The sequence below is a fragment of the Saimiri boliviensis genome, chromosome 2 (assembly GCF_048565385.1).
Source record: "Saimiri boliviensis isolate mSaiBol1 chromosome 2, mSaiBol1.pri, whole genome shotgun sequence".
Lineage (NCBI taxonomy): Eukaryota > Metazoa > Chordata > Mammalia > Primates > Cebidae > Saimiri > Saimiri boliviensis.
In genome coordinates this window covers 22,620,768-22,637,866 of record NC_133450.1, presented here as the reverse complement: position 1 = coordinate 22,637,866, position 17,099 = coordinate 22,620,768, and the positions used below count along the sequence as shown (strand labels likewise).

The window sequence follows — 17,099 nt, the reverse complement described above, 5'->3', positions numbered from 1 at the left end:
AAGGAGGTCCTGGTCGGGCGTGGTGGGCCAGGCACAGTGGCTGACGCCTGTAATCCCAGTACTTTGGGAGGCCAAGGCAATTAGATCACGAGGTCAAGAGATCAAGACAATCCTGGCCAACATGGTGAAACCCCGTCTCTACTAAAATACAAAATTAGCTGGGCATGGTGGCGTGCACCTGTAGTCCCAGCTACTCGGGAGGCTGAGGGAGGAGAATTGCTCAAAGCCAGGAGGTGGAGGTTGCAGTGAGCCAAGATCACGCCACTGCACTCCAGCCTGGCACCTAGCAATAGAGCAAAACTCTATCACAAAAAAAAAAAGGTGGGTCCTACCTGCAAAATCTACAAGTCAATCAGTGATGGTTCACATGCACATTAATTTCTACATTATGTCTTCCAAAGACAGACATTTGACAGATGTAAGTCTTGCCTCAGCAAGACCCAAAGGAAACATTTGTCATATCTGCAATGATCATTCTTGGTTAAATAAATCACAGAAAAGCAGAAGGAAATTGCAAACACAGCTTACATCTATTCTCTCACATAATTTCTGTATCTTGAATCCAACTTCTTTATTAAATAAACATACATTCTCCACATAGGATAGAAAACTATAGCTGTGAACTTTTTTCTTGCTGAGTTACATATGACGCCTTAATCATTAATAGCAAATAGATGTACTATTTGCATAAGGTGAGGTTTTTTGTCATATTTTCAAAAGAATCATCATTGTCTTCTTACTGTGAATCATCAAAGGCAAATAAAAAACAGCCTCCTCAATACCTAGCATATTTTCATTAGAAACAAATACTATGTGACACAAATTCTTTGGACAATAGTGAAGCAACTTAAAGATTTTCTAATATTTTTGTCAAAAGAATATACACTTGGATGTGTACTTTGCCTTTTCCATAAATATTCAAAATGCATTTTGAAATTAAAATAAAGTATTTTGATAAAATAAACACATTCACTTGGTCTTTTTTTCTTTCATTTGCATTTAAAGCAGTAATCACAATATCACAAGATTCTTTGAATAAAAGGTCTTCTCTTGAAAAGGTAGATAACAGAAAGAATATCCAGCTGCTTGCCCCTAGATGGAGGTATAAAAACAATTGATGACAAACTTTCCATAAATTAACTCTAGCTACGAATCTGCTGCAAATCAAAACAACCCCAAAAACTCCACAAAGGTTACATGAATGCAGTAGCCCATGTATCTAGGAGTCATGAGGCATCCACATATCACAATAAATTTATTCCCCACGACTCTTATTGTAAGGTTGAACTATTAGGGAAAAATGAAGCAAATGTTCTCTAAATAAATACAGTGTCTTTAGTTAATTTCCTAGAAGCCATACCCTCACTAATTATTTTTGTTCTTTATTTGAAGGGAAATAGATGTCTTAGAAGAAAACTCCTTTTAATGTTTTCAAATCATAATGTGATTTGTTACATAAGACAAATCACATTTTAAAAGAGGAAAGAAATTAAAGGAGAGCTTAAGCTAACGTGGTGAATTTTAGAGAGGCAACAAAAACAGTTTATACCAAATGTAAACAAAATGTATACAAACTCAATTGCATCTTTTTTTTAAGATTATGTGCCCATTACTCTGAAAATATCTAGGCAAAATGTATAAACTGTTAAACTGTGATAGAATTTGGCAATCTATACAACTAGTTCCCATTCAATACTTCATTTAACATTACTGAAATCAGTATTTTGTCCCAGGGTATGTTATAATCATGATATTAACAGAATTTATTCAACAAAGAGACAACTTATTTTTAATCTCAGGCTAGGATTGCTAGCATCCTCAACTTTAATTTTGTTTGATTTACTGTGCATATTGTATTATTACTAAGACAGCTGCTCTGACACACATAATCCTTATTGGTATATATATATATATATATATATATATATATATATATATATATATATACATGTGAGCTTTGTTTGGAAAGAAATCTGGCTGGGAAAAATATCTTGTTTGTGGAATTAAACAAAACATTAGCATTTCAAATAGTTTTGCCTTTGAAAACAACTTCTGCCACAACTAACTCAATAGTAGGAAAAAGATTTTTGTTTAGACTTAAAGTGTATGTATGTGAAAAAGGGAGATAATTCAAGAAACAGATATTATATATTTCAGAAACTCATACTTTGGGAAAGAATATAAACATTATTTGAACATTTAGCCCAAAGGCTATTAAATTGCACTTAGATGCTATTTCTGTTCCAAGTCAATTTCTTAGAAACTATTGCAATCTTATCCTAGTTTCCTATTTAATTTTATATACATTATATACTTTTGAACACAGGCTAAACTCAAAAAATTTTAGTCAGTGAAAGTTACAGTATAAAAAAAAAATCTGCAGGAACAGGAAGCAAGAACAAAAAAAAGTTATAGTTTAGACCTATATTACCTACAATCTTACCACAAATATGCTCACAAAATGTTTGCCTTAGGACAGCTCTGTAAGTAAGACTATCCTTGGGCTTAAACTCAATCGCCTGGGGTGATACTCAAAAGGTATGGATCTTTTGTTTTCCTTCAGCATGACCCTATTTTACACAGAGATTTTGGTAGAACAACTTCTTCTTCTCATATCTTTTAGCTTCAGAATCCAGTCAATTCAATTAAGGAAATGTAAGTGGGAGGAGACCTTCAAAGGAGAACAAGTAATTTATGGGACCTGAATTTCTGAAACATATTAAGGCAACATTGGGCTTCATGGCGAAACACCAGAGGCTGAAAAGAGCTGAAGATTTACTCTTTCGTCATTCACATCGCCTCCCCCCACTTCCATTTTAATAGGTCCTTTTACAAACTAAATTGGTCTCGCTGATGCTTTGATAAGGCAAGTTATAGATATATTTTAATCGTTGTAAAAATGAATAGTTCAAAGAAAGCATAGACCAAGGAAATAGATTGTTGAGAACCCCTTAGCTTAGAGAAGAAAAAATAAACAATGTTATTCTAATATATAAATGAGGTACTAAATGGATGATGTGTGATTACCAGTGTGATTAAATGGCAAAAACAGGCACAGGGAGAAGCTGAGTAGCATGCTGTGGCATTGTCTTTACCAAGTTAATATACTATGCACACTGTTTTCCATACACGATTCTCAGGTAATAACTATAGTAAAGAAGATAACTCAAAAAATGGAATGCTTAGGTGGAGAGGCATACTGGAATGCATGAAGGTGTTTCATTATGTATGAGAACAGTCTCCACCTTCTGAAGAGTATCCAGAAAAAGCAGACTGGAGGAAAAGCCACACCTTTAAGGTGCAAATCCAATTAAGCTGTCTTGAGATTCTGAGGAAGAATTTGCTCCTTGTTAGTCAGTTATTTCCAGACTGCAGCAGGTAGATAATAAGATCAAGACATGATTGAAGAGACTTTGGCTTGTGCAAGAAGATAGTAACCATGCCACAGTTTTTAATTCTTGAAACTTTAAACATGCATTTAATTCTTTTTAATATGTACTTAATGCATATTCTGATAGCATTCTAAGACATTTCCATTGACAAGTACATGCTATGAATTCAGAAGTCTTAATATACTTATGAATATATTATGTTGTACACACGAATGTTCATTGCAGCACTATTCACAACAGCAAAAACATGGAATCAACCTAAATGTCCATCAGTGACAGATTGGATAAAGAAAATATGGTACATAAACACCATGGAATATTACACAGTCATAGAAAAAGAACAAGATTATGTCCTTTGCAGCGACTTGGGTAGAGCTGGAAGCCATTATCCTCAGCAAACTAACTAAGGAACAGAAAATCAAATACCACAAGTTCTAGCTTATAAGTGAGAGCTAAGTGATGAGAACTCAGGAACACAAAGAGAACAGACTACTGGCGCCTACTTGAAGGTGGAGGGTAGGAAGAGGGAAAGAAGCAGAAAAGCATACTCTTGGGTACTATGCTTAGTATCTGGGTGATGATCAGTACAAAAAAATCATGTGACACGAGTTTACCTATGTAACAAACCTGCACACGTACCCTCAAACCTAAAAGGTAAAAAACATTACATTTTTAAAATTTAATTAAAAGACCAAAAAAAATCTTGCCCCTCAGTTAACAAAGTCTGATGCGAGGCAAGACATATTAGTTTACTGCTAATTCATAGATGAAGTTTGATGATATGTTTTCTGCAGCTAACTCTCACACTCAATTCTTATTGGGGAAAAAGAAGTGTATGTATGCTTCTTTGCTATGTTTGTTGAATATTATTTTTGTTGACTATGTGTAAGGAAACACATTGTAAAACTGTCATGCTTTTTAATAATGTGTTTTTATAGTTAAGGTGAATTCTTAGAAAAGCCCAGTGATTAAAACTCTAATTGTGTAACTGTTATTTCCATAGGCGGCTTTTTGAGACTCACCTGAGAACTATTCCAAGTCATGCATTTTCTAATCTGCCCAATATTTCCAGAATGTAAGTGTTTTTTTATATAAAGAGAAGTTTGAAGTTTGCATTTGTGATATGTTATTCTCTAAATGTGTTCTATCAAGAAAAACACTTGGTATTATACTTGCATAAATCAATGGCAGTTACATTTTCAACGTTATGACAATTTTGTGTACATAATTTTTAGTTGATTTTGCTATATTTCTACTCCCTAATGCCTAAATGATTTTTTAAAACCTAAATCAAATTTAAATTCATTTGGTTTTGAGAAGTTCCTAATTCTCGATGTATTTTAATATGTCTTGGGATGTGGCAAAACCTTAGCTGTAAATCTCTCCTATAAACATCCCATCATTTACAAGATAAACATACATACAGATAGACAAACATCCATCTGTCCTAGTCACCAATTTTCAAATCATCTTTCACTACTAACACAAATACTTACATTTTGTTATAAATGTAGCCAATGGTTTCAGACCTCTCTCGCGTTAAAAGAGAATTAAATATAATTCTAAATCTTAAAAATTGAATTGCTATCCACTCAGAGTGAGGAGAAAAGGGACTTTTCCATACTGGGTTCACAAAGAGTGAATGAAATGAAGCAGGTCTTTATTTCCTTTCATTGATTTTGACAGGCAATCCAGATAATTCAGGCATGCAAAATAATATAACCAGGAGCAACATGTACAGCTTTTGGCTAAATGTACTAATTCCATTGTCATTTTTTGAGTGTTTGTATCATTTCAGTAGTTCTCAACCACAGGCAATTCTACCCCTAGAAGCATTTAGCATTTTTTGTTGTCATCACTGGAGAGGGGGTTGCTACTGGCACCTAGTGGGTGAAAGTGAAGGTTGCTGCTAAACATTCTACAGTTCATAGGACAGTCCCACAACAGAATTATCCTGGATGTCTTATGTGAGTTTTCACATCACCCAATAACTGACCCCATCATGACACTCGTTGCTCTCTTAGGAATAAAACTGAACCTCTGTGAGGTTGACTGAGATATAGGAGACATTTTGTATTAACATCTTGTGTTAATCCCATTTACCTTGTGTGTTAATCTCTATCTCTGAGTACTGTGATTTCCTTGAAGCTGGGGAACAGGTGTGTTTTGTCATTGTCCAGAATGATGGCTGTCATACAATGAAGGCTCAATACATATTTGTGGAATAAAAGCATATACACAGACCTGAATAATAATTAAAGATTTTATATATCTTGGGAAAAAGAAAGAGATAAATAAGATGATGCTAGGTCTGTCTCGAATGGTTCAAATTCCCACTTGGTATTCTGGCATAATTGTTAATAGAGCCTTGCTTTAACTCACAAAAATATCCCAGTTTGAAATAAGTCATATGGTGCCTGTAATGATGTTGATATTTACATGCAAAAAAGAACTAGGATCTGATTTTTCCTAGTTATAAAAATGGGATAAGTAAGCAGGGAATCACAATTTTTATCTCACTGAATAGACAATTTCTACTAGTTATCTTCACAATCAACCTACGCAGCCCTTAAAAAAGGTGTTACTATGTTGGAGAAACTGGAACTTCCATTTCATAATATGGGTTGAGTGATGATCCTTCTGGAACTTTGAGAAAGACTCATACTTCTTAACTAAGAAATTCAGTAGAAGGTTTGGAGCAATGGAAAAGATGCTTACGGAAACAAGTTGGCAGCCTTCAAAAATAAATCTTGCTCTGATAGCTGGTTTAGTTTCATCCGTGATAAATCCCCACAGTCTCTATACAATAAATTAATTCTTTTCTATCTGTTCCATTGTTTTATGTTAGTAATATACTTGTATCAAAACAATTTATATAATGTTGTTATCCAAAGGGTTAAGAGACTGGGTAAATCAAAGGATAATTGTATAAAGAATAGGTAATTCAAAATAGAAAGTAGAGGGCCATTAAAATACTTGCAATAACCAAGATAAAAACTCACAATGGAACAATCAGAGCTCCTCTTGTAAACATTGCATAGATGATGATATTCTACTAGCAGATTCAATTCAAACTATAGGCCAGTGGTTCTCAACATTGCCTCCACATTAGAATCAGCTAAGAAGCTTTTGAAAAACAAAAGTACTTGACTCATCCCTCATAAACTCTCATTCAATTATCCTAAACCAGGTCTTAGACATCTGTGTATTTTAAAGGCCCTTCAGGTAGTTTAATTGCATGACCAGGGTTGAGAATTTCTGCTATTGCTATGGCTGAAAACCATCTGTCAATTGTTCATGTTCACAAATGTCACAGAAATACCTCTCAAAAGAAAGTGGTCATTGAATTTGGCTGCATTAGTCATTCTCATTACAAGATGGAATTTGAGGAAACTATTTGAAATATTCCTTATATGTTCTTGACAAATTATATTTAGGAACATCTCTGTTTTCCTTTGTCAGTACTTGAAGCTTTTATTTGAATTACTTTTTTTGCTTACAAAGTTTAAGACAGAGCTTACATTTTCAGCTTCATTTAAAATCAAGAAGAGAAGTCTTAAGAGAATATGTATTCACCCTGTGGAATGTTCCACTAGAGAATTGTGGTTTTTCTCTTCATCTTCTTTGAAACTACATGTCTAATTCCATGTTATTAAACATTCCATTAAAAATGCTTCTTATTCACTCTAGTGTTCTTTTCTGGTGCTTGTGTTTTTCTGCTATTTTGAGAAACTCTTCCATTCATTCAGTTGCTTAATAAGAGCCTACTACATGTCAAGCACTCTGAAAGGCACTCAAGTTTCAGTGGCCAAAAACACATACAGTTCTTCATTTCAGAGAACTTACATCAGTGAGACAACATAAATATCACCCAAAGAACTGGAAATCTGCCCTGTGATAATTAGTGAAAGGAGTTTATATATATACACGTATGTATGGCAGATTCATTTCAAACTATAGGTCAGTGGTTTTCAACATTGCCTACACATTAGATTCAGCTAAGAAGCTTTTGAAAAATAAAAGTACTTGACTCATCCTTCACTCTGATTTAATTAGCCTCGACAAGGTCAGACATCTGTTTATTTTATTTTGATTTATTTATTTATTTATTGAGATGGAGTCTAGCTCTGTCACCAGGCTGGAGTGCAGTGGCGTGATCTTGGTTCACTGCAACCTCTGCCTCCCGGGTTCAAGTGATTCTCCTTCCTCAGCCACCCAAGTAGCTGGTACTACAGGTGCACGCCACCACACCCAGCTAATTTTTGTATTTTTAGTAGAGACGGGGTTTCACCATGTTGGCCAGGATGGTCTTGATCTCTTAACCTTGTGATCCACCCACCTAGGCTTCCCAAAGTGCTAGGATTACAGGTGTGAGCCACTGTGCCCAGCCATATCTGTGTATTTTAAAGGAAATAGATGAGTTCCTTGAAAATGAAAGAGTTTAAAAAGTTCCTCAAAATAGTAAAAAATGCAAGCATCAGAAAAGAACACTAGAGTGAATAAGAAGCATTTTTAATGGAATGTCTAATAACATGGAATTAGACACATAGTTTCAAAGAAGATGAAGAGAAAATTGCAATTCTCTAGTGGAACATTCCACAGGGTGACACCATATGTATATATATATATATATATATATCCATATATATATATGAGATTAAGTATATATGAGAACTTAAGATAAATAAGAGTTGATATACAGAAAGAATTCAGGTATCACAAGATCTGAAATAAAGGGTAGTAAGTAATTTTAACATAATTTGGCAGAATCCATGAGGGTTGTACAAGTTTCATGTATGTCAAAAATAGTATGTTTGAAGTTTACAACCCAACTAATCTTCTAATTTGTCTTCTATTTTTCTGACATTCAGCTACTTATCTATAGATGCAACTCTGCAGCAGCTGGAATCACACTCCTTCTACAATTTGAGTAAAGTGACTCACATGTAAGTACAAGTAAAAGTACAGCATAGACCTAAGCCACAACCACACTTGACTGATAATCTTGGGGCTCCAGATGGCAATGGGAGCTGCTTTCTAAATTATGAGTCAAAACTTCTGTTTATGATTAAATCATTAACCTGTTCTCATTCTTAGTTTATGTTAATTCATCCTCATTACACCTCAATTCCATGGTTGGAAGTTAGAGACAACATTAAAAGGTCTGTTCTTGAACTGCTATCTGTTCTATTACTACTGTGTCAGCAAATTTTATTGATGTGAATGTCAGCGAGAGAGCAATTATTTACTGAGTTCCTACTTGATTCTATGATCTGCACAAGATTCTACAAAGCTGGCATGTTTTCCATAATTTGGAAAGAGAAGAGTTGCTTAGTGAGATTAGAAGAGTAGGGAATTTAACTCCCTAGTTCTGGAGTTGGTCAGAGTTGGATTTGAACACTGGCATCTCTGCCTACTCATTATCATTGGATAAGTCATGTAATCTTTCCTAGCCTCATTAGCAAAATAAGTATAATAAGAGCTCCAACTTTATGTTTATCATAAATATTGAATGATATAATATCTAGCACATGATAACCAGTCAGTAAACCTCAGAATAATTTTTATATTTCTCTAGTAGAGTGCAATCTACAAAAAGTGTTACATAAATAGCCACATTGCATTATTTTAAGCAGCTATGCATTACTAAACATCAACTCTATTTTCTTGAAGAAACAAAAATGTTTATCTATAAATATTTAGTATATTCTAAACATTACATTAAACATTGTATGAATATTATTTATTATTTAACCCTTAAAACAACCTTATGAAGCAGATACAATTATTTACATTATTTATACAAGAAAAACATAAATGTAGAGAGGCTACATATGTTTTCCTTGGTCACACAATTACTAAGGGACATGGCCAGAATCTTCATACCGTAAATGTATTATTTAAAAAATCTTCTCTATCCACTACATTATGCTGCTTTCAAAAATACTGAGGCCCAAGATATTGCTTCCAAATATAGTAGGCTACCTTTCATCAGATCAACTATTAGTCTGAGAATAACTTGACCTGAATTTTTGAAAAAAGTTTTGAAAGTATTGGAGTGTTATGAAGACAGCAAGAATTCAATGGACAAAAAGCAAATCCCAAACACATCGTTTGGTTATTTTCCCCTTGAAGTATTTCCTGAATTGTAAGCAACAGCTTAAGGGCTAAGAGGCTGACCAGAGATTTAGACATCCATTAAGGCAAGGAAAATAAAAATTTGAGTTCAGGGTTTGCTAAGAAAGATTGTTCCTAGTAAACACTCCAGGATTTTAGCTGAGATTTCTAAAGAGCTTTATCCTAGAAGTATAGGAAAACTGGGAACAGATCAGTCCTTGCAAAGACTAAAGCCTAGCTCTGAATCAATAAAATATAACTCAAAAGTTTGTAGGGGAAAAAAAATCAAGAGAAGAAAAGAGATAACATAAAATGATCCACAGGAAGTTCAAATACTGGATTTATCAGACACAGACTTTAAAATAACTAACATGTTCAAAAATTTAAATGACAAGAGAGTTTCAGAATAAAACTGAAAATGATGCAAAGAATCAGTTGTAAACTCTAGGATCTAAAAAGTCAATAACAAATAAAAACCTAAATAAATGAGTTTAACAGGAGATTAGACATAGCTCAAAGGAGAATTTGTAATCTGGAAGACAGATCAGAAGACTATAACCAGTTTAAAGCATGGAGAGAAAGAGAAAATAAGAAATATATAGCACAATAAAACATCTAGCATACCTATGATTAGATCCCAAGAAAAGAGAGAAAGAATGAGAGAAGCAATATTTGAAAGAAACTTTCCAAAACTCTTAAAAAGGCACCAAATCACCGATGTCAGAAGTACTGCAAACTCCAAAAGGATAAATACAAAGAAAGCCACATCAAGGAATATCATAGGAAAATTGACAAAAACCAAAGACAAAAAGAAAATTACAAGAAAATAAAAAATAATACTTTCAAGGATGTAACAAGACTGATAGCTGACATTTCAACAGAAACCATGGAACTTATAAAACAATAGAAGGATATTTATGAACAGCAAAATAGCAAATATCTGCCAACCCAACCAAAAGATTATTTAAAATGAGAAAAAGATAGATACTTCAAGCAAACAAAAATTGAGAGATTTTATTACCATTAGGCTCATATTAAAGGAACTACTAATGGGAATTATTAAGACAAAAAGAAAGTGATTCCACATAATGACACATTTCTATGCAGAAAGAAATGAAAAGCAACAGAAAATATAAATATATGAGTAAATACAAACAAACTTTGACTGCATAAAATGAAATAATGTCTTATGGGATTTAAAATACTATTCTTTGCTCCACATAACAGTGTGGAATCATAAAATTGTACAGACTGATACTGTATCTAGCAATCTTAATAATCAATAAGAAAAACTGTATTGTGACTTCTAAAAGCTTTTATGAAAACATTGAAATTTCTTAGGTATAAATGGAAAGGAAACAGTAATAAAACTGATATTTCACATACTGTAATTAAAAACATTATAAACACTTAGAAGTAGAATGCTTTATTTCTTTTTAAAAGTGTAGCTTAGACAGTGCTTGCCCTTCTATCTTTATTATATAACTTACAAGAGAATATCTTTTTAGTATTATGGCAAATTGTCATACTTCTTTTTAAGTCTAGATTATCTTCCACCATTTTATCCTCTGCTTATAAATATTATTAAATATTTTCAAGTGTTTATTTAATGTAAATTTTTTTACCATCATTATTTCTTTTGAGACATCTTCATCCTTTGAAACCACTTTTCTCCCATCATCAAGTTCCTCTGATTAAATATCTAGAGTTTCTCAGCCAGCCTGGACAATGTAGTGAGATCCTGTCTCTACCAAAAAAAAAAAAAAAACTTGGGCATGGTAGTGCATACCTCCCAGCTACATGGGAGGCTGAAGTAAAAGGATTAATTGAGCCCAGGTATTCCAAGGCTGCAGTGAGCTATCATCATACCACCGCATTCCAGCTTAGGTGACAGAGCAAGACCCTGTCTCTAAAATAAATAAGTTGTCTCAGATGGTGGTGGTATCAACATTCCCATACAAGTTATTTCTTCTGTAACTCCATTTATATTTTGTTTGAATTTCCCTTTTGGTAACATTACATTTCATTTCTTTGTTTTTTCATCTTTATTGGTCAATTCACTCTTTAGCCATTTTTAGAAGATGTCATATGAGTTGATTACTGGGAAAAACATATGGAACATAACTACATGCTTTATTGTTTGTGAATGAACTGAGCAAAAGATGCCCAGTGAGCAACCATCAAAGACTTTGAAAGAAGCAATGCAGTTAAGTCACCTCTTATGATGTGCACCTGTTATTTACATAGTGATTTGTGGACTGAAGGGCTGGCAACAACGTTTGTACTTTATTCAATTATTAATAGTTAATATACTATAGTAACTGAAACTTGAGGGATGTTGAGGACAGTTATTCCTTATATTTAAATCATGGTAACTGAACTTCATGTGTACTGGAGCCATGCAAAGTAGAACTGCTTGTATGCATAGAATTAAAATATGCAATAGTTTTTTTTAAGTAGTAGGACATTAAAATTAAAGTGTTCTAAAGATCTTTGAATTATCTGAGAAGTGGTAAAAGCACTAACTGAAATTAAACTTTTATAAATCATAAATGTTTTAACTCAAAGGATGGCTACTAAAATGCTTGTAGAAGACTGGATAACTAACAGGCTAATAGTGGGAAATAGAATTTAAAAATTAAATAATTAATATAAAAAGAGCAAGAAATCGGAATAAACAGAGAGTTTCTGGAATAAATAGTAGATTTAACTCCAAATTATCAGCATTTACATTAACTGCATTAAATGTAAAAGGACTATTCTTAAGTATAATATGTAGATTGTATGGTTAATTTTTAATACTCACTGTATGCTGCTTATAGCAGACATTTTAAATATTATACAGAAAGGTTAAAAGTGAAGGGATACAAATATATAAAATGCAAACAGTAACTAAGAAAACTAATATAAATATACACATACATAAAGCATAAAGCCTTACTCTAAGTGGCACTTCACAATGATAAAAGCAATTACTATGTAAGATACAGACATTCTAAATTTAATGTCTATAAAAGCATAGCTTCAAAACATATAAAGCAGAAACTGGTAGAACTAAAAAGTCAAACAATAGTTTCCAATCATAGGGAGAGCTTATTTTAATATATTTTTTTGTCAATAATTGACATAACAAGCATACCAAAATAGTAAATATACTGATAAAAGTTAATAAAAAGATTTGAAAATAATTTACAAACTTGATCATATTGACTTATAAAAATGTTGTATCCAACAATTGCAGAATATATATTCTTTTCAAGAACGCATAGAACATTTACTAAAATTGGCCATATGTGGAGCCATAAAATCATGTCTCAATAGATTATTAAAAAAAAATAAAAACAGAATGTTCTCTAACTAGCAAGTAACCTAACTTCTAAGTAACTCTGACTTCTAATTAACCATAGGATTAAGAAAGAAATCACAATAGACATTAGAAAATAATTTTAACTAAATGAAAATAAAAATACGACATATCAAAACCTGTGGGATGTAGTTAAAGTCACACTCAGAAGAAAATATATGGCCTTAAGACAACATATATTAGAAAAGAAGACTAAAAATAAATCATTTATGTATCCTTTATATGAAGTTCATAATAGAGCAGTACATTAAAACCAAAGAAAGTAAAATAGTGCTGAGGCCCAGGAAGGCTGAGGGTCCAGTATAGTAAAGACAACGACAGCCTGCAAAATTGAAAACCAAATCTTCTGACTCCAAATGTGATATCCATTTATCAAACCATTTGGTTTCTTTGCCCCCTAACCAAAAATAAAAGCAACTAATTTGAAGTGAAGTTCTACATAAACCCTACTGATTTTAAAAACAGTCATTTTGTTTTTATTATGATCTTTTTCTCACAAAGATTCCCGTTGTTGTAAGTTTTTTAAAGTAAATATTTAGTTCTCTGAGAAAAGTATTAAATTCCTAGACCAAGGAAATTATTAAATACAGTAATTAAAAAGAGAATGAGTTTGAAAATAAATCATTAAGGGCTATCTGCTTATATACTTGAGATACTGGGAGTCTAATACCTTAAAAATTTACCTTATATTCTTCAATTTTTTTCTAATATGTATCTGACATTATTGTCTGCAAATGGTTTTGGTCAGCAGAAAATAATTTAGTGAAGATTTTTGCATCCACTCCACCCAAATGTTTAATACATTTATTTTGTAATCATTTATTAGGCAGTAACTATACAAAGCATTACAACTTGCATGAGAAAAATAGAGCTGAAAGATCATGCACCTTTGCACATGGAACTGAGAATGGTTTTGTGGGTATAAGGCATGAAACTGAATATCAATATGGAATGATTTGTTTAATTTATACACCACACAAGTACCATCAATCAAACTTTCCTGGGATTCCTGAGTACAGAAATAAAGCCCTTTAATTTAGGAAAGAGCTCTTCATCGTGTTGGATTTGCTGCAAGGATCGATACGTAGATACTAAACTTACAAATACATGTTTCAAATGCCAATGCATCTTGCCAGCATTTATTGAAAAGCTTCAATGAGGACTATGTCAGCAGTAAAATAACATAATGTTATTCCATTTCTTTCTAAGCTGCCCTTTGAAACTGACTTGTTTTGGTCCTGTGATTTGGTAAATAGAAAGCTGAGCAGTTAGTTTACCATTGCCACTTCTAATTATCCTTGCCAGTACTTGTCCAGTCTTACAAAACTCTATGTACATCCACTGAGATGGCTTCCCAATTCACATTTAGATTTTGTTCTCTGATATGAATTAGAGTATTAGGATATAAGCACTATTTAGTCTAAAGCTGCCTCCTTGCAAATTTGGTCTAAAGGCCTCTCTCTACGCAGTATACCATAACCTAACTGAATATGTGAACAGACCACAGACCATAACTTACTCTTCTACCAATCACCGAGTTTCAGCCAATCACAGGCAACCAACTGTTCAGTGTTCAAATAAGGCAAATGCTGAGCTATAACCAATCCAGCTGCTTCTGTACCTCACTCTGTATTCTGTATCGCTTTCCTTCCCTCCCGCCCCCCAGAAATTCTGTATCACAGAGCAGCACCAGAGTCTCTCTGAACCTATTCTGGTTAGGGGGATGCCCAATTCATGAATTAGTCTTTGTTCAATTAAACTGTTAAATTCATTTGATATTTTCCTCTTAACAATACTGAAATTGGATCTGTAACCTAGAACTGGCATTCCAAAAACAAACAAAAACTATTCATTCAATAAATACAGTATGTTTAACACTGTTAAACCTTTGACCGTTGCATCTTAAAAGGCTTTATGCAAGATTCAAAATAGTGAATCATTCTATTCTTATTGATACCCTCTTCCCTTGGCCTCTGTGATAGTCCTGGCTGGACTCCTACCATGCTGGTCAGTCTTTCCTACCATCTTTTGCTGAGTGCTTCCCTTTTCCCACTTACAATTATTGGGCTTTCATATGACTGAATCCTGTGTCCTCTTCTCTTCACTCTACCTTCTCCTGATACGTGATCTTATCTAATAATTCCCAAATTTACATATCTAGTTCAGGCCCTCCTTCTTAGTGTTGGTATATACCTATTGGTCTACTTGACCTCTCTTCCCACATTATACATATCTCACATTTTATATCCAAAACTGAAATCTTGATTGTTCTCCTGAAATCTACTACTCCTGTGTGTGTTGAGCCAATAAATGGCAACTTCCTTCATCCTGATGCAAATCCCAGATACCTGAGAGGTACTACTATACCTTCTTTCCTCATCACCTACTTCTAATCCTAGACCATGTCCCGTTGATTCTACTACCCTAATATACATAAAATGTACCTTCTTCCTCTCTACTGCCACCACTCTTATTTAAGCCACCATCATCTCTTGCTTGAACTAAAATAATTTTATATCTTAACTGGTATTTCCAATTAATCTCCTCTAATTCAGTATCTTTACAGCAGCCAGAATCATTTTTCTTGAATAAAATCCAAATATCTTAACATAAACATCCAGGCCCACAAGTTTAGCTGGTTCCTACCCAGCTCTGCATTTCATATGCTCCACCTGCACACCCATGATCATTAGTTTTTTGAACAGTCCAAGATCTTTCTCACCTCAAGGGCATTCACATACTTTTGCCTCTGCCTAGAAAGTTATTTTTCTCTTGCTTTGCCTAGTGAACTCTACTGATTATTTTTTCAGCCTAATTATTACCTAAACAGAGACACATACCCTTCAGCCCACTCCTGCATCTAAGTTGGATCCCCATTTGAATCTATCCTTGAAAGCTTTTTGGTTTAGAACTTACTAAAATTTATTATAACAACGCAGATGTTTGATAATAATAAGTCTTGATAAGGCAGTGAGCTTTGTGTGCCATTCACCTACAACAAGCTGTGAAGAAATCAAACTACAACAAACCAAAAAGTGTAACAATGCATGTGGAACACTCATTTGAAAAATAATGAATTGGAAGAGTAGGCTAGTCGGAATTAATGAAAAATCTAGTTGAAGTACATTTCGTATATGTGTGTACACATATACGTTTAGCCAACATACACACACATATATGTTTAGCCAACTTTAATTGAGCATTTACCATGTCCCAAGGACTACACTAACTGCTCAACACAGATGTACTCATTTAATCCTCACAATTCTCTAAAGTAATTGTTATCATTTTACAGCCAAAACAACTGAGATTCAATAACTACGTCTTTATACTTAAAATGCATTTCATGTAAACATCACAAAATTGGATCTTGCTTTTATATCCAGCCTGAACATCTCAGCCTTTTTATTTTTTTTATTTTTTTTTTAATTTTTTTTTTTATTGCATTTTAGGTTTTGGGGTACATGTGATGAACATGCAAGATTGTTGCATAGGTACACACATGGCAGTGTGCTTTGCTGCCTTCCGTCCCCTCACCTGTATCTGTCATTTCTCCCCATGCTATCTCTTCCCACCTCCCCACCCCCCGCCCCTCCCCCATTTCCCCCCAACAGACCCCAGTGTGTAGTGCTCCCCTCCCTGTGTCCATGTGTTCTCATTGTTCAACACCCGCCTATGAGCGAGAATATACGGTGTTTGATTTTCTGCTCTTGTGTCAGTTTGCTGAGAATGATGGTTTCCAGGTTCATCCATGTCCCTATAAAGGACGTGAACTCATCGTTTTTGATGGCTGCATAATATTCCATGGTGTATATGTACCACATTTTCCCTATCCAGTCTATCATCGTTGGGCATTTGGGTTGGTTCCAGGTCTTTGCTATTGTAAACAGTGCTGCAATGAACATTCGTGTGCACGTGTCCTTGTAGTAGAATGATTTATAATCCTTTGGATATATACCCAGTAATGGGATTGCTGGGTCAAATGGGATTTCTATTTTTAGGTCCTTGAGGAATCGCCACACTGTCTTCCACAATGGTTGAATTAATTTACATTCCCACCAACAGTGTAAAAGTGTTCCTATTTCTCCACATCCTCTCCAGCATCTGTTGTTTCCCGATTTTTTAATGATCGCCATTCTAACTGGTGTGAGATGGTATCTCAGTGTGGTTTTGATTTGCATTTCTCTGATGACCATTGATGATGAGCATTTTTTCATATGTTTGTT

General features: G+C 33.8%; 1 protein-coding gene across 1 annotated transcript in view; it reads left to right on the top strand.

Moving 5' to 3' along the window:
- Nucleotides 1–17,099, top strand: part of TSHR (thyroid stimulating hormone receptor) — a 163,674-nt gene that overhangs the window by 84,146 nt on the left and 62,429 nt on the right. The window contains exons 2-3 of the mRNA XM_003924614.4: nucleotides 4,396–4,467; nucleotides 8,264–8,338. Of these exons, the coding sequence (XP_003924663.1) occupies nucleotides 4,396–4,467; nucleotides 8,264–8,338 (147 nt within the window). The remainder of the gene's footprint in view (nucleotides 1–4,395; nucleotides 4,468–8,263; nucleotides 8,339–17,099) is intronic.